This window comes from Pan troglodytes, chromosome 11 (genome assembly GCF_028858775.2).
Source record: "Pan troglodytes isolate AG18354 chromosome 11, NHGRI_mPanTro3-v2.0_pri, whole genome shotgun sequence".
NCBI classification, from domain to species: domain Eukaryota; kingdom Metazoa; phylum Chordata; class Mammalia; order Primates; family Hominidae; genus Pan; species Pan troglodytes.
The window spans coordinates 17,426,805-17,448,581 of record NC_072409.2 but is presented as its reverse complement, the minus strand read 5'-3'; the positions used below and the strand labels follow the sequence as shown (position 1 = coordinate 17,448,581).

The 21,777-nt window shown below is 36.7% G+C and overlaps 1 protein-coding gene across 8 annotated transcripts in view; it reads right to left on the bottom strand.

Moving 5' to 3' along the window:
* Positions 1–21,777, bottom strand: part of C5 (complement C5) — a 123,036-nt gene that overhangs the window by 40,617 nt on the left and 60,642 nt on the right. For 7 of the 8 annotated variants that reach the window (XM_063788375.1, XM_063788377.1, XM_063788378.1 and 4 more), the window contains 6 exons: positions 21,232–21,429; positions 15,780–15,870; positions 14,271–14,344; positions 13,288–13,427; positions 5,059–5,286; positions 3,748–3,808 (listed from right to left, as the gene is read on the bottom strand). In XM_063788375.1, the coding sequence (XP_063644445.1) occupies positions 3,748–3,808; positions 5,059–5,286; positions 13,288–13,427; positions 14,271–14,344; positions 15,780–15,870; positions 21,232–21,429 (792 nt within the window). Of the gene's footprint in view, positions 1–3,747; positions 3,809–5,058; positions 5,287–7,185; positions 7,564–13,287; positions 13,428–14,270; positions 14,345–15,779; positions 15,871–21,231; positions 21,430–21,777 lie in introns of those variants that run through there. The other variant, XM_016961569.3, reaches the window with a different exon arrangement.

The following is a 21,777-nucleotide window of genomic DNA, read 5'->3' as shown; positions in this document are numbered from 1 at the left end:
TACAATTCATGCTCAATATATGATACTTATTACAGATAGCCTTGAGATTATCTAGATTTGCTCCTTTCACCATTTTCTCCATTGAAGCCTGCTCTTGACTATTTCAATTCCATTGGCAACTCTACTACCAGGTGGAAAAGGTAAAGAGAAAGTTAAAACTAAGAGAAGTTAATTTTATTCCTCGTCAGTGATCACGGTAAAAGACTCATCAAGACATCACATAAAAAGGCAGGTTCCAGACAGATTAAAACATTTTAAATTCAAATCTATAAAATTAACAGAATAAAATATCCAGCAATGTCTTTGTGAACTAAGAGTAGAGAAAGACCTCTTAAAGATTACCTCAAAAATATATAACCATAAGATGAAATTATGATGGATTTGACTACATCAGAATAAATAATTCCTTTTCAAACCCATGAAGGCTTGTTGTTGCTCAAAGAGGTACATCAGAGACAAAATCAAGAAGAAATTTTTAAAAGATAACCCAGATAGAAAATTTACAAACGTGCAAAAGATATGAATAGGCAATTGACAGATGGGAAACCCAAATGGACAAGTATATGAAGAAATGCTTAAAATCATTAGTAACCAGAAGAATCCAAATTAAAACAATAATGAGATAGTGCTTTATACCCATTAAAAATGCCACATTTTAGAGAGGCAAGCGTTGGTGAGGTTGTGGAGAGACGAGAACCCTCGTGCACTGCTAATGGAAGTATAACCATTCTGAAGGGCAATATGACAGGACTAAATGGCATTAAATATGTATATATCCTTTGACCCAGCTCCTGGATACATGGTCCAGGTAAATGCTAATATGGATTTTTCAAGGGAAATATATTGTATATACAGTGATGGATAAAATGGTGAGGGAACATGCTCTGAAATTCTATGCAAGAAAAATGAATTAAGTATACCTATAACAATAGAGTTATATATATATATTTTTTTGAGACGGAGTCTCGCTCTGTCGCCCAGGCTGGAGTGCAGTGGCGTGATCTTGGCTCACTGCAAGCTCCGCCTCCCGGGTTCATGCCCTTCTCCTGCCTCAGCCTCCCGAGTAGTTGGGACTACAGGCGCCCACCACCACGCCTGGCTAATTTTTTGTATTTTTAGTAGAGACGGGGTTTCACCGTTTTAGCCAGGATGGTCTCGATCTCCTGACCTCGTGATCCGCCTGCCTCAGCCTCCCAAAGTGCTGGGATTACAGGCGTGAGCCACCGCGCCCGGCCGAGATATTTCTTTAAAACTAAGCCTTGAGTGTAACAACTTAAGACAGAATAGGATCTATAGCACAATGTTACATATACATAGATTTAAAAGGTACATACATACAAAACAACATTACCTTTCTATTCAAAAGTATACAGCAAACACATTTGAGTGGGTACATTTGGAGGAAGGGGAATGGGAATGGGGTCCGGGATGAAGGAAAAAATAAAACGAGAGGGGCCTGCCTAAACCAATGAGGATGGTGTGTCAGGAAATGAGGGAGTGAGAAACTTAACACTCTGCATTTGAGATATGAGACGAGTTGGGAGAAAAGGGCTTATCAGGGACAGAAAGCAGAAACTAAAGACTAGAGCTAGTCTTAAGCATTGAGTCTCTGTGTTTAGTCTTTTTTTAAGCTGGTGTCACACAATTTTAATTACTATATACTGTTTGTTCTCCCTCATTGATATATTTTTTCAGATTTCCTTTAACATTATAGTCCATTTATTTTTCCAAACACTTTTTAGCATTTTTTTTTAACTGAACCCTGTAAAGTATCATAGTTGTATAGCGATTTCAATATATAAATATCAGAAATAGGCCGGGCACAGTGGCTCACGCCTGTAGTCCCAGCATTTTGGGAGTCCAAGGCTGGTGGGTCACTTGAGGTAAGGAGTTCCAGACCAGCCTTGCCAACATGGTAAAACCCCATCTCTACTAAAAATATAAAAATTGGCCAGGCATGGTGAGTGCTTGTAATCCCAGCTATTCCAGAGGCTGAGGCAGGAGAATCGCTTGAAATCAGGAGGTGGAGGTTGCAGTGAGCTGACATGGTGCCACTGCACTCCAGCCTGGGCAACAGAGTGAGACCCTGTCCCCCCGCCCCACAAAAAAAATAATAAATATTAGAAGTATTTAATAAAATATCTGAAATAAGCTGAACAGAATTTTTATCTTTTCCCTCTTTAGCTCTGCAGAAATCAGGAAAGCTGCCTAAATCCAAGTTGCCTAAAATGTTAAGGGAAAAAAGTCATATGAGAAGATTGGAAAGAGGCATAGATTTTGTTTTAACCCAGATTTTCTCTACAGAGATTTATTCCCAGATAAAAGATTGTTCCTATCCTGTGGCCTTGATGTTCACACCTAGGATGAGTAAGGCAAGACTGCTCTGGAAAATTGTTTGCAATAATGTCAGCAGAAGAAGCATCTGTGGTGAAAAAAAAAAAAAAAAGAAAGAGAAGCCAAGGACACAGTGGCTTTTGAGGCTTGATATAATTGCATGAGGCTAAAACCCTTGAAACTTGTAATATCTCTACCCATAGATCATTCACAATGAGCAGGCAAGGAGGAGGTCTGTGTGAAGAAAAAATTGGAGAAACAAGTAAGCATGTGGACGCATGTACATAGATGGATTTTACTTTTTATTACTCTACTGAAATAACACTCCTCAGTTCATGATACTCAGATGAATTAAAGTGTAAAGGGTATTAATTCTTTGCTTTCCCAGAGGAAATGACACTGATGATAGTGATCATGATCTGTAAGTAAATTTTTTCCCCATTGTTATATCATTGAAATAAAACAAAAATTATTGATACAACGTTAAGATAAATTGTAAGCATTTAATAAGAACTGCAGTAATCTGTCTTCTTTAGTTGAAAAGAGAATGGTTAACTGGCCACATCCTAAATTTCATAAATACATGTATATGTATTTAGGCCTTGATTAAGTACTCAAATGTTTGCAAAATTCTAGCTTTGAGAAGATTTGGAATATCTCAATTGAAGGAAAAGTAGGGAAGCAGGAGCAATGAGGAATGGGTTTGTTAAGTGATTAATTAGCATTATTATGTTTTCAAATAATGCATGTTAATTATGTAAATGACTTTTTCTTAGGTGTTCTTTGGACTGTTGGCTCAATAATAATATATTATAAATTATTATTGTGATGGATAGACAATGAATAATATATGAGGGAAGTCATGCAATTGTTACTATTTCAAGGCCTTGCATTCAAAATTAATGGAATTATTATTGTTGTGTCTCAGTCATTCAGATTATAGTAGTTGTACTATAATGCTATCAAGAAAGATAGTGATCTAAGAAGTGGATACTTTTTTTTTTTTTTTTTTGACACAGTCTTGCTCTGTCGCCCAGGCTGGAGTGCAGTGGCACGATCTCAGCTCACTGTAACCTCCACCTCCCAGGTTCAAGCGATTCTCCTGCCTCAGCTTCCCAAATAGCTGGGACTATGGGTGCCCACCACCATGCCCAGCTAATTTTTGTATTTTTAGTAGAGGTAGGGTTTCACTATGTTGGCCAGGCTGGTCTCGAACTCCTGACCTCAAATGATCCACCCACCTCGGCCTCCCAAAGTGCTAGGATTACAGGCATGAGCCACTGTGCCTGGCCAGAAGTGGATACTACTGATTTTAGACAATTCACTTTCTGAAAAATAGTGTTTTAAGTTACATACACACTTTAACTTCTAAAGCAAAAGATAACATATAAAATAAAAAATCATTTTGCCTACCATAAATACCCCTAGGATCCAAAGTAACACCAGAATAGCTTTCCCTTTTGACACCTTCTGGCTAAAATAAAGGCAGAAAACATTCAGTTAAAAACATAAGTTTATATAACCTGAATTCCCTGGATCAACTTTTCTGGACCACTTTTCAAACTAAAAAATTATTTTTCCTGGAAAAGGCAAACTATGTATAAATACTTACATGGATATAAGCAGCAATAAGATTTTATGGCTATTTGCATATTGACCAGAGCAAATGCTTAAAAAGAAGTTATTTATAAGCCAGATAATTGTTCTAAGTGCTTTATATGTATTAACTCATTTAACCTCTAAAAACCTCTATGAGGTTGGTGCTGTTATTACTCCCATTCGACAGATGAGGAGACTGACACACATGGAAATCAAGTAACACTGTCACACTGCTAGGAGGTGATGGAGCCAAGATTCAAGGCCCAGCAGCCTCGCTCCAGAGACTGCATGGAACCACAGTGCAAGGATGCATGGGAATGTGCTTTGCACAAAATAAGTCGGTACATGTTTACTGAAGTGAATTTCATAGCTGAAAACAGAGAGTGAAGAGCCAGGAAATCCAGTCTGTCATTAATTGGCCATATGACCCTTAGCAAGAATCTTAGTCCTTTAAAAGTACTAATATTTTTAATTGGTAAATCATACTTATATAAAATATTAAAATTATATAAAAATATTAAAATTACATAAAAATATTAATGTTAATAACGTGAATACAATTAACAGACTGTGGGTAAATTGTACTTAACAAATGATACTTTTCTTCTTTTTTGGGCCTGTTTATTTGTTTATACAATGGAAAGTTTCCTAGACTGCAAGTTCTTTAAATTCAAGGGCCATGTCTTATTTATTGTTTTATCTCCAGTTCCTTGCATAATGTCTGGCACATAGATTTCAAGACACATTTTCTGAATGTATTAAGGGGAAAAAAAAGCCTGTGTACCAATTGTACCTGTATACCAAAAAAAAGACGTGTACCAATTGTTAAAATCAGATATCTCTGGGTATGGGAATTATTGATGATTTTTATTTATCTGTCGTTTTTCAGTATTTTATATTTTCTACGAAACAAATGTTATTGTTTTATTAAAATTTTTTAAGCACAATTTCAGACTTATAGAAAAATTGCAAGAATAGTACAAAAAAAATCTAGAATAACCTCCATCCAGTTTCCTTAATGCTTAATGTTTTGTTAAATTTACACTATTGTTTCTCTCCCCCACCTTTCTGTGTCTCTCTTTTGCAATAATTTAAGCATAAGTTATTGAAGCATGTTTTTCTTACCACCACTCGTAATGTTTTTACTAAGATTTCTTTTCCAAACGAAGTCTCCAGTGAAAAATTGATGTTGTGAAGGCCAATTCCCAGAGGAAGCACAGTGAATGTCACCAAGTGACTGGAGGAGCCCTCTACTTTCTGGCGCACACATTTGGAGGACTTTGTGCCCTGATGATCAATGACTGGGCTTTCCGAAGTGCAGATTCCCTCCACAGCAGACATTTTAACACAGAACTGAAATACAAGTGAAGAATTATATCAAAATACATTTTTTTTTTTTGAGACAGAGTCTTGCTATGTCGCCCAGGCTGGAGTGCAGCGGCATGATCTCAGCTCACTGCAACCTCCGCCTCCCGGATTCAAGCAATTCTCCTGCCTCAGCCTCCTGAGTAGCTGGGATTACAGGCATGCGCCACCACACCCAGCTAATTTTTGTATTTTTAGTAGAGGCACGGTTTCTCCATGTTGGCCAGGCTGATCTCGAACTCCTGATCTCAGGTGATCCGCCCACCTCAGCCTCCCAAAGTGCTGGAATTACAGGCATGATGCTGTAATCCGTGCCCAGACTCGAAATACTTTATCTCTAAAAAAGTTGACCTTGATTATGCTTGTCTGGACACAAACTCTCCACTTTAACAATGTTAAAATAATCCCTTAGATTCTAAGGCACAGAAGAAAAGTTCATTTCAGATTTCCTAACATAGACACACAAGTTGCCGTAGAGTTTAGCAATGCAAAGAGATGTCTAGAAAAGTCAACACTGTCTCAGAAACATCTTACCTTTCTTAGACTGTTACGTACTAAATTGGGTACAGAGCTCATGCTGTTGTGATAGCACTTATTACCCTGTCTCTTTACATGTTTGTGTTTCAGATAGTGGGAGCCTTAGGCTCAGGTACTTTTTCATTTTCATCTTATTCATTTTTGTATCTTTTAGCTCAGCCTCTGGTATTCAGTAAATGATGGGTTTCATCAAAGACTGAAAATTCCCTATATTGGCATTCAAGGCCCTGCCCATTATGTCCCCAGCTTACTTTTCTAATTTTATCAACTTCCCATTTGTACCCCATTTTACAACCAAACTCTGGCTCCAGAAAGACCTGGATTCAATTTTTGGCATTCCTCTTATTAACTGGTGATGGAAACTGGTTGCATGAACTCTCTAATCCTCCATTTTCTCATCTTTGTAATGGGAATAATAATAGTGCCCACTGACTTCTGGCTCAAATAGTAAACATTTTTCATCTTCCCTCCAAATTCTGGTGAACTGATAGAATTGAGAACTATACCCAAAATAATAAATCCATAAAATCCAGAATAAGTCAAGCAGGTAAACAAAAGAGAGCACCAGCTATTCAACCACTAATTTTGAGGAATTTCTTGAAAATAGAAAGTTCCTTTTCCTTCTTAACTATCTTCTTGGGAGACAACCACCAGGGTGGGAGAAGCCAGAGCAAAAGACTATTGGATCACCTGCGGCCAATGATTTCCTTAGAACAGCAGGGAAGGGTGGGGAAGGATATATATAGAAGAGTCATTTAATACAATTCAGCATAATTGCATTACAAAAACTCTTAGTAAATTGAGACTAAAAGGAACTTTTGAAACTGATAGAAAATATAAAAAAAAAGTGGTTCTGGTTTCAGTAATAGCCAAATAGCTTATATTGGGCAACCTTTCTGTAAAAATAACCACAAACTCTAGACAAGATACATATTAAAACAAACTACCTGCAGATACTAGAGAGTGGGAGGGAAAGTGACACTTGGGAGAAGGGAATGACACTGAATAAGTGTCCCGCTTTTTATAGCTTTACCCTGAGGGCAGGTCCCATTGGTGCCTTGGAGTGGCTAAAACCCCAGTAGAACCTGATATCATACTGGTTTAGGAACTAGAGGACAAAATAGGGAATAGTTACCACAGCTGAATAGTGAAGGAACTCCAAGTTCTGTGTATAATCCTTGCTCAAACCTGGCTGACCCTTGACCTATGCACAGCACAGATTTCTAGCATCCAGCTAAGGCTAAAAATACTGAACTGAGATTTCAGAGTTTGGAACTGAATCCAGCCAACTGCCTGCTAACACACACACACACACGAAAAATCTTCAGAGGAATGTAATAGAATCCAGAGTCTTTATAATATTTTTATTAATAAAGTAGAAGATTCAATCCAAAATTACTAGATAAAAAGAAATAGGAAAGTGTAACCCACACTCAGGAGGAAAGGTAATTAACAGGAACTAAGCCCAAAATATCACAGATGTACTTGTTTCTTATTTTGATATGATGGAAATGCACTGAAAATTTAAAGATTAAATAAAATATGGCAGTATAGTGATATGCATGACACTTTAAAATGCTGTCAAGTTGGCTGGGCATGGTGGTGTGTGCCTGTAATCCCAGCTACTTGGGAGGCTGAGGCAGGAGAATCGCTTGAACCTGGCAGGCGGAGCTTGCAGTGACCCGAGATCTTCCCATTGCACTCCAGCCTGGGCGACAGGGCGAGACTCTGTCTCAAAAAAAAAAAAAAATGCTGTCAAGTTATATATAATTGTGTTATTGCAAAGGACATACAAAAGAGATGGCAGGCTAGATTTGGCCCATGGTCCATAAATTGCTGACCCTTGATTTAGTTCATAAAGCAAAAGGATAAAGAGATGTAAAAGATTCAATATGGCAAGTCAATTTCCCTTATATTAATTCATAAATTCAGGACAATATGAAAACCCTATTATAATTTTAAAAGGAGAATTCAACAAACTAATTCCAAAGTTTATCTGGCAGAGTAAATGTGTAAGAATAACAACATCAAAGACGTTTGAAAAATAAGAATACCAGAGAGTACTTGCCTAATAGATATACAATATAACCACAAATCTATAGTACTTTAAATCAGTGTGATACTGATGTAAACAAAACAGAGGAGAGAATCTATAAATAGATCCACATATATGGAAATTCAATATATATGGGGGCAAGATGACATTTTAAATCAGTTGGAAAAGCATGAATTCCTTAACAAATACTGCTGGATCATCTGGCTATTTGGGATTAGATCCTTATTTCAGATAAAAAAATCTAAATGCTCACAAAAAACTATAAAAGTACTATAGAAAATATAGAAAAAACAGTTCTTTAGAAAAACATTTTATTTTAGGTTCGGGGCACATGTGCAGGTCTGTTGTATAGGTAAATGGCGTGTTGCAGGGGTTTGGTGTGCAGATTCTTTCATCATTCAGGTAATAAGCATAGTACCTAATAGGTCATTTTTTGATCTTTACCCTTCTCTCACCCTCCACCCTCAAGCAGGCCCTGGTGTCTGTTGTTCCCTTCTTTGTGTCCATATATACTCAATGTTTAGCTCCCACTTATAAGTGAGAACATGCAGTATTTTGTAGAAAAACGTTTTTAAAACTTGCAGTGAGAAAAGATTTCCAAAAACACAAAACTCAAATGACATAAAGGAAAAGATCTACAGATTTTATAACATACAAATTAAAAACACTAATAACAAAGTTAAAGACAAGTAGCAGATTAAATACCAGCAACATTTATAATCAATAAAGAATTTTAGCTCTAACATACAAAGTGCTCCTGTAAACGATAATAAGTACATTTGTTGAGTACTCACTATGGGCCAAGTACTATATTTACATGAATTAGCTCATTTAATCTTCAACTATGAAATAGACACTATTATCATCCCATTTGTCAGATGAGGAAACTAAGCAAGAAGAAGCTAGGTAACTTACCCCAGAAAAAAGGAACTCAATGGAAAGCAAAAGAAAGGATATTAAAATAGTATATAGGATATCACAGAATACATGAAAGAAGAAATACAAACAGCCAACAGACAAATGAAATGAGGTTCAACATTGCTAGTAATCAGGGTAGTGAAATAGAAACATCAGTGACATATCACTTGTGTCTGTCAACTTGGCAAAAATTTTATGTGTATTAACAAACAATATATAGCGCGGTCTTTCATGTTTTTAAATATTATGTAGTTGTATTCATTGTGTATACATATTATTCTGCAATTTGCTTTTTTCAGCAATGTTACATTTTTGAGCTTTAATCAAAATGATGCATGTAGTTATCTAGTCCATTCATTTCAATTTCTGTATAAGTGTTCATTGTATGAATAAAAGAAAAAATGTTTATTCCCCCAAATTATAAGAATGTGAGGGATCAAGGCTACCTGCGTACACTTGGTAAGAATGTCAATTGATGTAATCCTTTTGGAAGATAATTATGGCAATATTTATTATCAGAAGGTAAAATATCCATGCCCTTTAGCCCAGTTAGTTCACTCCAAGACAAAACATCTATCCTACAGAAATATACATGTAGGAAGATATGTATGCATAAATGGAGACTTTGCAAAATCAGTTATAATAGTGAAAACCTGTAAACAACCCAAATGTCTTTAATAGAAACATGGTTCAATAAATTATAGTATACCCACCACGTGAATTACTGTGCAGCCATTAAAGTAATGAAGTAAATCTGTATATACTGATATGAAAGGATGTCTCTGATAATATTATTGGTGGAAACACAAATTGCTGAGGCAGTGTGTATATATATATATGTATATATATGTATATATGTGTGTATATATATATGTATATATATGTGTGTATATATATATACACATACCTACACAAACCGATTTTATATGTCTAAGACTAGGTGAGCAGAGGAGCCCTTGCTGATCTCAATCCTACAGTTGAGCAGAGTTTGGCTGTGGCCTCTGTGCCTTACCCATCTGTTATGGCCACCTATTTATGTGTCTATCTCAAATTACAATTTACATGGTTTAAGAGTGACACCTCCTTAATCATCTACCAAAATCCTTTGGTAGCCAAGATCAGTGTGAGTTATAAAATTATGCTGAGTCTGTTTTGATGAGATGGTCTGACTGTCTTAGTATCTCAGTTTCCAAGCCTCAAGCCCATCTTGAATCAGGATTTTGAGACATGAAAACCACTACAGGAACCTGATGGAGAAATGGGCTTTGGTATCTCTATCTGAGTTATGATTATCTTAAATTCATGAAGCATTCTGTCTGCAGAAAAGCTAGTGGGTTTAAAAGAAATAATGTAAAGGCAACTTTACAGCTTCTTAATCGAGGTCCTTCTCCAACTCTTCACGTTGTATTTAGGGTGGTGGGGATGGAGCCAAATGAGGGAGGGCAATTCCACAGGGCTGAAGATGGTGGCATGATTCATAGGATTTATGCAAACCCTGTGAGTAAATTCTAAGGAAGAGAAATGAGTAACATTTTGATTTTATTTCTGTAAAAATAAGATAATACTGGCTGGGGAACAGTGGCTCATGCCTGTAATTTCAGCACTTTGGGAGGCCAAGGTGGGCAGATCACAAGGTCAGGAGTTCGAGACCAGCCTGGACCACATGGTGAAACCCTGTCTCTACTAAAAATGCAAAAATTAGCCAGGCGAGCTGGCACACGCTTGTAATCCCAGCTACTCAGGAGGCTGAGGCAGGAGAATCACTTGAACTTGGGAAGCGGAGGCTGCAGTGAACCGAGATCGTGCCATTGCACTCCAGCCTGGGTGACAGAGCAAGACTCTGTCTCAAAAAAAGAAAAAAAAAAAAAGATAATACCATCAGTATGGTAAATTCTGATTACTTAAGTTTATTCCCCATTTACATCCTGTGGCCAAGTAAAATTTGTGTGTGCATTCTCTGATATTTAGCGTTACCTGATGAAACAAGTTTATATGGAAAAGTTCATTTTTACTGAAAATAAAATTGTGAAAAAAAGAGTGACATTTCTTAACATGATTTGGATTGAAAAATGAAATTGGCATTTCTATGACAAAGAGTAAGTCTGATTTTTGCTGATTATTTTATCAATGAGGACTGATTTTTCCAGTTAGATTATATGACAAACATATTACATAAATTGAATAAGCTAAATGTGAAGCTCCAAGATATAAGATTAAAATGTATTGATAAAGGGGTAATAAAATTGACAATATTTTTATTTTATCAACCTTCCTGATAAAATTGGGTTGAACAGCAATGCCTACCTCTATAAAAATGAAAAATAAGAATAGAATTTATGCCAAACCCTCTCTCATTTCTAACAATAAATAACATTTATCCATAACTATTAAGCCAATTGAGAGAAAAATTTCATTTATCTAATGAGAAGATAATTTTTTTTTTTTGAGACGGAGTGTCGCTCTGTCGCCCAGGCTGGAGTGTAGTGGCGCGATCTCGGATCACTGCAAGCTCCGCCTCCCGGGTTCACGCCATTCTCCTGCCTCTGTCTCCCGAGTAGCTGGGACTGCAGGCGCCCGCCACCAAGCCCGGCTAACTTTTTTGTATTTTTAGTAGAGATGGGGTTTCACCGTGTTTGCCAGGATGGTGTCGATCGCCTGACCTCGTGATCCACCCGCCTCAGCCTCCCAAAGTGCTGAGATTACAGGCCTGAGCCACCGCTCCTGGCGGAGAAGAGAGTTTTTAAATAAAATTTTATTTTTACATTTAATAACTTTAGAAATATGTTATTTTATCAATAGTATACTAATAATAATATTTGTAATGATACCTAAATCCACATATCATTTGATACTTGGAATTTTACAATCATGAAATTTTAAGATATTTCATTTTCAATGTATGTGCATATTTTTGTTCATTAAAGTATAATAAGGTGATCAAAAGAAAAAATTCATGCATAAAATATATAACATTAGGGGAGCAAAATGGAAATATGAATTCATTGAGGAAAAGGAATGATATGTAATCTGTTGCTAAGAGCTTATTCGAGCCCAGGAGCAGTGGCTCACGCTTGTAATCCCAGCACTTTGGGAAGCTGAGGCAGGTGGGTCACTTGAGGTCAGGAGTTCGAGACCAGCCTGGCCAACATGGCGAAACCTGTCTCTACTAAAAATACAAAAATTAGCCAAGCATGGTGGCGTGTACCTGTAATCCTAGCTACTCAGGAGGCTGAGTCATGAGAATTGCTTGAACAGGGGAGGAGGAGTTTGCAGTGAGCCGAGATCGCACCACTGCACTCCAGCCTGGGCAATAGAGCAAGACTCCATCTTGAAAAAAAAAAGCTTATTTGAGCATTTAAAAAATTGATTGCTATGGTATTTGGAGTCTGCTATACATAAGTTTGATAAAACAGTTTTATTTTAAGATACCAATATTTAAATATTTTAAAAGTAATAGATTGCCATCTTTTAAAAAATGTATGATAAAAATTTTAGATGCCAATTTTAAAATGTGTCAGAGAGCAGAGCGAGACTCCGTCTTAAAAAAAAAAAAGTGTCAGAGGGGTACATAGTTTTTCCAAAACAAGAGGGTATGTAAGCAAAATTTTAGGAAACCACTGAAATTCTAATCTCTAAGAATAAAGTTAGTGTTTTTAAAAAATATAGCTAGAATTTTGGAACACATTGAATTCTCATGAAAAGTTTTGTGACTGTGATTTTCAAGTCAAATCAGTCAGCCTATTATATAATTCTCTTTAGGGGTTTGCTGGCAAAGAGAAGATAAATGGTGGGTCCAATCATGATTGGAATTGTGTCCTGGAGTGAGATAGGATCCAGGGAGTTGGCATAATTTTAGTCAGTGTGGTTTTAATGATGGCTGGTGAATTCTAATCTGAACAAGGAGTAAAGTAAAAAGAGCAGGGAAGTAATGGACAATAAAAGGGATTGAGTCAACGGACTGAAGGTTTCAGTGATGCTACTGACCCAGAGCTATGGAAGTAATCCGGTTAATGAGTTAGGAGGACAGGAAGGAGGTTGTCACTGGATGGTGAGATGTGAAAGTCTGAAATCAAGATTTCAGAGAGGATGATAAGATCTATAAAGTGAAGATGAGTATGAATGGCTAAAATGGAGGAAAGGGTTGTTAGAATCAAGGAAATCAAGGAACTCTGAGTATAGGCAAATAAAGGAACTAAAGATGAATTCATCCTTCTCTGGACTTCCACAGCACATGGATTATCTTGTGCAATTTATTCTTTCAATTGAAGTTACATGAATACCTACTTGTCCTTCCTCCTTCCTTCATCCCTTTAATTCACATCCCTACACATATAGTACAATGCTCATTTTAAGTGTTTGGTTTCTATTGCTGAACTGAGTTGAACTTTTACTTTTTTGTGTATGGTAATTCCACTAATAGAATTCTCAGAAAACCAGAGAATGTTTCCTTTATCCCATAAATATTAACACCTACTTACCTGCATCCCAGAAGTCCTATAGTTGTAAACAGTTCCTTTCAATTGGATCTGTTCTCCTCGTACAACAGAATATGGTATATTCATTTCCAGGAAGACATCTTTGAACACCTTTGCCTTGACAGTATCAGCAACACATATACCTTCAGCCCAAAGTGGAAGCAAAGTAGAATCATATTAGGAAATTCCTATAATGTTTTATTGGTATTAAAATTTCTCACATTTGCTTTACTTCAAGGAAAAAATAATATTAGATCATGTTTTTCTCTGAACTCTCAACTCATGTCCTTGAATTTTCTATTCATTGATCTTAATTTCAATAATAATTAGTATTAACAAAAAACTTCATTTATTCAACAAATAGTTAATTCTATTTAAGGCATGAGAATGTTTATCAACTAACACACCAAATCTTTTTAGATATTCATTATTGGCTCCATTTTTAATGAGTATAAAATTTTGATTGTGGAAACCAAGATTTTAAAACAAAAGTAGCAAACAAACAAACAAAACCATTCCTGAAGCTATTTGGAAAGCATCTGCACTTAATCATCATAAAGATCAGCCCAAGAGAGGTCATTTATTTGTTTCTAACTCTACACAAGCTCCCAGTCAGTGAGAAAAGTGAAGGAAAATAAAGACTTGAGGCTGGGTGCAGTGGCTCAAGCTGTAATCCCAGCACTTTGGAAGGTGGAGGTGGGAAGGTTGCTTGAAACTAGGAATTTGAGACTAGCTTGGACAACATAGCGAGACCCCTTCTTCATTTACAAAAAAAGGAAAAAGAAAAAAAAGAGAGGAGTGAAAGGAGAAATCAATATGTTCAAAGATGTGAGTATATCCAAGTCTTTTGGTAATACATAAAAAAAGAATATTTTTTAAAATTGCTACCATTTAAGTCCTGGGTAAACTAAATAGATACTAACAAAGAATTACATCTTGCTAATCAAATCACTATTTAAATGCATATATCACTTAAACCTGCTTACCATTGTTTGAAATGGCAACACCTTGAATTTCCCAGGTGGTTAGAGAATCAGGTAGGGCAAACTGCAACTGTTTTCTGGAAGTTAAAATGTTGATATTCAAATACAGTGGAATATTGATTAACCCAACTTAACAGAGACATCCATTAACAGAATTTTTGCTTCAAACTACTTTAGAGAAAGAAAAAAATTCACGAGATGAAATCACATCATTAAGGAAAACCTCATCAAGAAAAATATATTCAGTAACTCTCTTATATATTGCATGTTTTTAGACATTGCACCTCTATGATGAGAATTCAAGTTCAGAAGAATGCCTTTGAAACACTGCAAAATCCAAGCACACAAACAAAGAAAAAGATATGTTTGTTGTGAGTATATTCTAAAATAGGGAAGCAAAGTGATGCATGTTAGCACTGCTCAAAACAAAGTTGACATAACTAAAAACTGCTGATTATGATTAAGCTTGTATATTTATTTATAGCTATTGTCTACCAACTTTGTATCAGGTATAGTGCTGAGTACTGAGTAAACAGCACTGATAAGATACAGTCCTGCTCTCAGGCAGTTTACAATCTAGTGGAAGAAATAGTTAAGTAAATAAATTACACTGCACTGTAATAATTGTACCAATAAGGCATTATAAGAGTTCAGAGGCAGTGTGCATTCGTTCAACACATTTATTTTCAGTATCCTAGGCCAAGTCCTGGATATAAAACAGTAATCTGAATTTAGTTCATGCCCTTGAGGTATTTACATTTTAATGTGGAAGACAGGAAAGTAAACAAGTCATTATAATACAATATGATACACGCAACAGGGTTAATTGAGGGTGCAATTAATCCAATCACTGGTAGTGTGGGGAGCAGTGGCCAGAAGGTTTATTAGAGGACATGCTAGCTAATGGGTAATGTCAGATGAAATGGACAACAATTGTGTGGAAGAAGGATTAGAGAAGACAAGGGTAGAAACAAGGAGATGCGTGAGGAGACAACTGCAGGGCTTTGAACTCATTCCTTGCCTTCTCATTGGAAAACCAGTGCTTTAAGCCCATCTAAGAAGAGTATGGCTCGAGGACTCAGCCCATCACTGTTTTCAGTGGTATAGAGGAAGTGTTTCCTTAAAATGTGTTGAATAGAAAACTTTAAAAAAAAAACTTTTTTTCCTGTTTATTAATGTTTGTTTTATAGTACAGATATTTTAGGATAAAAATAGTGGCTTAATATAGTGTATCGCACATAGTTGTGTGTAGTAAATGCATACTGAAGTCAAATAAAATTAAATGGAATAGCACCCTTCTTCATTCTGACCTGGAGCCAATCACCAGTACGATGTATATTAAAAAAATAAAAATTTAAAAAAGCAAAGCAAAACAAAACAAAATTTGATCAAATTGCAGGATCATCTTAACTCCTATGCAAGCTATTGGGAAATGGGTAGTTTCTAGATTTTTGGCCATAATACTTGCATTATCCACATTTCTTTCAAGGAAACATGAAAGAAGTATAATACCTTCTGGGAACAAGATGAACTTCCCACAACCAGCTTTCTGGAAAATAACTCCGAATTTCTGGCTTGCTTACTGGTAACAGGGTCTTCATGTCTGGACAAAAAAATCATATTCAATTATGGAAAAACAATATAAATTCTACTTATAGGTGAATTTTAAAATATGGCCATTAATCTATAACTTAAGCATTTTCTGAAAGGTAAATAAAACATTTTGTTTAATGCTTCCAAAATAGAATTATAGGCAGGGTGCAGTGGCTCATGCCTGTAATCCCAGCACTTTGGGAGGCCGAGGTGGGCAGATCACCTGAGGTCAGGAATTCGAAACCAGCCTGGGCAACATGTTGAAACCCCGTCTCTACTAAAAACACAAAAATTAGCTGGGCATGGTGGCGGGTGTCTATAGTCCCAGCTACTCAGGAGGCTGAGGCACAAGAATCACTTGAACCTGGGAGGTAGAGGTTGCAGTGAGCCGAGATTGCACCACTGCACTCCAGCCTGGGTAACAGAGAGAGACTCTGTCACAAACAAACAAACAAACTATAAAGGCCTTAGGATTTTTCCACTAACAGCATTGGCAAAACAAAGCATTAAATATCTTTAATGATTTTTTTCTTAAATTGCTAAATGTTTAGTATTCCTGAGATTATACAAGATATCGATCAGTCTATAAAGTTATTTGCACTTATATAATTGTAATAATTGTGTTTATATTAGAAAAAAGGAGGCTTTATATGGTTCTCTGCCTTCTTTAACTTGGTAATTTGTTTATATTTACTTTAATAAAAATGGACTGAACTTCTGTTTTCATATAAGATGCCTTAATAGAAAACAAAACATGATATGCAAAATAACAGTTTTCAGACATTACAGCATAAGCAAGACTGTGATCTCTAAGAGAAAGGAAACAATTAGGTGAAACCTAAAATTGCCCCAGCTTACTGCCTAGAGGCAGTTTACAGACTAGGGCAGGGAGAGGAATACAAGCAGAGCCTGATGATTTTGAAGACTTGTGGCAACACTGATGGGAGTTTTGCAAGGCCAACTTGTCTGGAATGAGGGAGAGTTCCAGGAAGGAGGGGGCTGCAGAGAGAGACTTCTATCCAGCTGAAGCCAAGCCAGATGATTATAGTTGAAAAATTGAAAAACGAAAAAATATATGAGGGGGGAGAGCAAGATGGCTGAATAGAAGCCTACACCATTTGTCTTTCCTGTTGGTACACTAAATTTTAACAACTAACTACACACAAAAAGCACCATCAAGAGAACCGAAAATCAGGTGAGCAATCACAGTACCTGGTTTTGACTTTACATCGCTGAAAGAGACATTGAAGAGGGCAGGAAAGATAGTCTTGAAGCACCAATGCCACTCCTCCCACATCCCCTAGCAGTGACTGTGCAGCATGGAGAATCTCTGTGTTGGGAGAGGGAGAGTGCACTCATTCTGTGGCTTTGCATTGAACTCAGTGTTGCACTGTCACGGTGGAAAGCAGAACCAGGCTGTACTCACCTGGTGTCTGCCCATGGAGGGAGCATTTGGACTGGCCCTAGCCAGAGGGGCATCGCTCATCCCAGTGGTTGGAGCTTGAGTTCCAGCAAGCCTCCCCACCATGGGCTGGAGTGCTCTAGGGCCCTAGGTTAACTTGTGGGGCAGTCTAGGCCACAAGGACTGCAATTTCTAGGCAAGTCCTAGTGCACTGGAATCCTAGCCAGAACAATTAGACAAGAGAAGGAAATAAAGGTCATCCAAACTAGAAAGCAAGAAGTCAAGTTATCCTTGTATGCAAATGATATGATCATATATTTGGAAAAACCTGAGGACTCCACCAAAAAACTATTAGAACTGCTAAATGAATTCAATAAAGTTGCAGGATATAAAATCAACATACAAAAATCAGTAGCATTTCTATATGTCAATAATGAACAATGTGAAAAAGAAATTTAAAAAGTAATACCATTTACAATAGCCACAAATAAAATTAAATACCTAGGAATTAACCAAAGAAGTAAAAGATTTCTACAATGAAAACTATAAAACACCAATGAAAGAAATTCAAGAGGACACTCAAAAAAAATGGAAAGTTATTCCATATTCATGGATTGGAAGAATCAATATTGTTAAAACGCCTTAATACCCAAAGCAATCTACTGATTCAATGCAATCTCTATGAAAACACCAATAACATTCTTTGCAGAAATAGAAAAAAAATCCTAAAATTCATATGGAACTACAAAAGACCAGAATAGCCAAAGCAATCCCGAGCAAAAAGAAAAAAACTGGAGGAATCACATTACCTGACTTCAAATTATACTATAGAGCTATAGTAACCAAAACAGCATGGTAGTGGCATAAAAGCAGACATATAGACCTATGGAACAGAATAGAAAACCCAGACAAATCCACACACCTATAGTGAACTCATTTTTGACAAAGGTGCCAAGAACATACATTGGAGGAAGGACAGTCTCTTCAATTAATGGTGCTGGGAAAACTGGTTATCCCATTCATGCAGAAGAATGAAACGTGACCCTTATCTCTTGCCATATACAAAACTCAAATAAAAATTGATTAAAGATTTAACTCTAAGACCTCAAACTATAAAACTGCTATAGGAAAACACTGGGAAAACTCTCTAGGACATTGGTCTGGGCAAAAGTTTCTTGAGTAATACCCCACTACACAGACAACCAAAGCCAAAATGGACAAATGGGATCACATCAAGTTAAAGAGCTTCTGTACAGCAAAGGAATCAATAAAGTAAGCAGACAACCTACAGAACAGGAGAAAATACTTGCAGCTACCCATCTGACAAGAGATTAATAACAAGAATATATAAGGAGTTCAAACAACTCTACAGGAAAAAATGTAATAATCCCACTTAAAAATGGGCAAAAGATTTGAATAGACATTTCTCTAAAGAAGACATACAAATGGCAAAAAAGCATGTGAAAAGGTGCTCAACATCAGTAATCACCAGAGAAATGCAATCAAAACTACAATGAAATATCATCTCATCTCAGTTAAAATGGCTTTTATTCAAAAGACAGGCAATAACAAATGCTGGAGGGGATGTGGAGAAAAGGGAACCCTTGTACACTGTTAGTGGGGATGTAAATTACTATAACCACTACGGAGAACAGTTTGGAGGTTCCTTAAAAAACAAAGAATAGAGCTACCATATGATCTGGCAATCCCACTGCTGGGTATATACCCAAAAGAAAGAAAATCAGTACATTGAAGAGATATCTGCACGCCCATGTTTGTTGCTGCACTGTTAAAAATAGTCAGGATTTGGAAGCAACCTAAATGTCAATCAACAGATGAATGGATAAAGAAAATGTGGTGCATATACACAATGGAATACTACTCAGCCATGAAAAGAATGAGATCCTGTCATTTGCAACAATATGGATGGAACTGGAGGTCATTATGTTAAGTGAAATAAGTCAGGCACAGAAAGACAAAATTCACATGTTCTCACTTATTTGTGGGTGCTAAAAATCAAAACAATTTAACTCATGGAGATATAGAGTAGAAGGCTGGGAAAGGTAGTAGGAGGATGAGGGGGATGTGGGGATGGTTTATGGGTACAAAAAATAGAAAGAATGAATAAGACTTAGTACTTGACAGCACAACAGGGTGACTACAGTCAATAATAATTTAATTGTACATTTAAAAATAACTAAAAGAGTATAATTGGATTGTTTATAAAACAAAGGAGAAATACCTCAGGGGATAGATACCCCATTTTCCATGATATGATTATTACTTATTGCATTCCTGTATCAAAGTATCTCGTGTACCCCGTAAATACTATTTACCCACATAAATTTAAAAATTAAAAAAAATTAAGAGAAAAAAAGCCAAATCCTCCCTCCAAAAAGAAAAACAACATATGGACTAGATTGTTTATTAAAATTCTGCTTATAATAAGCAAATATTATTAGCCAGGCATGGTGGCAGGTGCATGTAATCCCAGCTACTTGGGAGGCTGAGGCAGGAGAATTGCTTGAACCCGGGAGGCGGAGGTTGCAGTGAGCTGAGACTGCGCCATTGCACTCCAGCCTGGGCAACAAAAACAAAACTCTGTCTCTCAAACAAACAAACAAACAAACAAAGCAAAACAAATATTGGAAAACAATCTGAATCTTAGACACTGTACATCTCAATGAATATATTTCTACAAACATAAATTTTGTGGCCATTTACCAAAATTATGGTTATTAGATATTGCTTAACAATAGGGCTATGTTCTGAGAAATATGTTGTTAGATGATTTTGTTGTGTAACCATCATGGAGCATACTTACACTAATCTAGATGGTATAACTTACTACAGATCTAGACTATATAGTATAGCCTATTTCTCCTAGGCTACAAACCTGTACAGCATGTTACTGAACAGAATACTGCAGACAACTGTAATGCAATGATAAGTATTTGTGTATCTAAGCATATCTAAACACAGGAAAGGTACAGAAAAAATACGGTATTATAATCCTATAGGATCACCACTGCACATGTGGTCCATCATTGATGAAAATGTCATTATGCAGCACACATAAGTATAAAACAGAAGCTGTCATTTTGCTTTTGCTTGTTTTGTTAAAGACTATACATAGGCTGGGCACAGTGGCTCACGCTTGTAATCTCAGCACTTTGGGAGGCCGAGGTGGACGGATCACCTGAGGTCAGGAGTTCGAGACCAGCCTGGCCAATATGGTGAAACCCTGTCCCTACTAAAAATACAAAAATTAACCAGGTGTGGTGGCAGGCGCCTTTAATCCCAGTTACTCAGGAGGCTGAGGCAGGAGAATCGCTTGAACCCAGAGGCAGAGGTTGCAGTAAGCCAAGATTGCACCACTGCACTCCAGCCTGGGTGAGAGAGCCAGATTCCTACTGAAAAAAAAAAAAAAAAAGACTATATATAAAGTCCTAAAAGTTCTGAAAACATGTTAATGAGAGTTCTATAAATTCTGGAAACATGTATTGTGGTTGAAACTGAAATAAGACATCAGCTTTTATATAAGTACACTTAACCTTAGGCTAGATTTAGAAATATTCTCCTTTATTTCATCAATGTAGATATAGACAGAATTTTTAATGGTTGTAATACCACAAAAGCGTAGACTTGTAGAACTCACAGGCATATTGGAGAGGATCTGGTCAAAGCTCCTTGCATGAGGCTTAGAGAGGATAAATAATCATTCAAGTTTATGGGATGACTTGGCTTTAAGGTTATGCCAGGTCTTAACTCTGGCCTAGTGTACTCTGCTCTGTACTGTACCTCTTCGGATGCCCAAAAATGAAGGATTTTTTTTCTTATGGACATTTACAAGTTATCTTTTCTACTTTCAATTCTAAATAGATCATGAAAACTGCCTTTCTTAGCAGCATAAAATTACACAAAATTCCCCATATTGAGCAGAATTCTGATAGAAAATGTCATACTTACGTAGCCTTCCCAATTGCATGTCTTTATGAGAGATATTAGCACGGAGCTGGCTTGCGACGACACAACATTCAGTGAAAGCTTTGACGCATCTTAGCCCTAAACTAATCCGTGCAGCTCGCTGCTCACAGGTTTCATCATTATTAACGCAGGCTCCATCGTAACAACATTTCTTCACTACTGAATGTTTATATTTAGCAGCTGAAATGGTAATAATGCAAGTGCTCTTGATGACGCAGAGTCATAACATCTCAGGCTTAGAAGGAATCTCAAGGGATACCTGGTTTCTGTTGCTATATGACCCCCCTACCCACAATAGTTATGGCTAGTTGACTGTCCAGACTCCCCTTGGAACTATTCTAAGAATGGGGAGAATGTGACCTTACCAAATGGTCCATTCCAGCTCACACTAAATGGTTAAAGGGTTTCCTGCAATTAAGCTAAATACTAACTCTTGAAACTGGAACTTTGGGTTCTGCTGAAAATATGCAGAAAAATATAGAAAAAGAATAGAAAATGTTTTTTAAGAAAATAAGTTAAATATCCAAG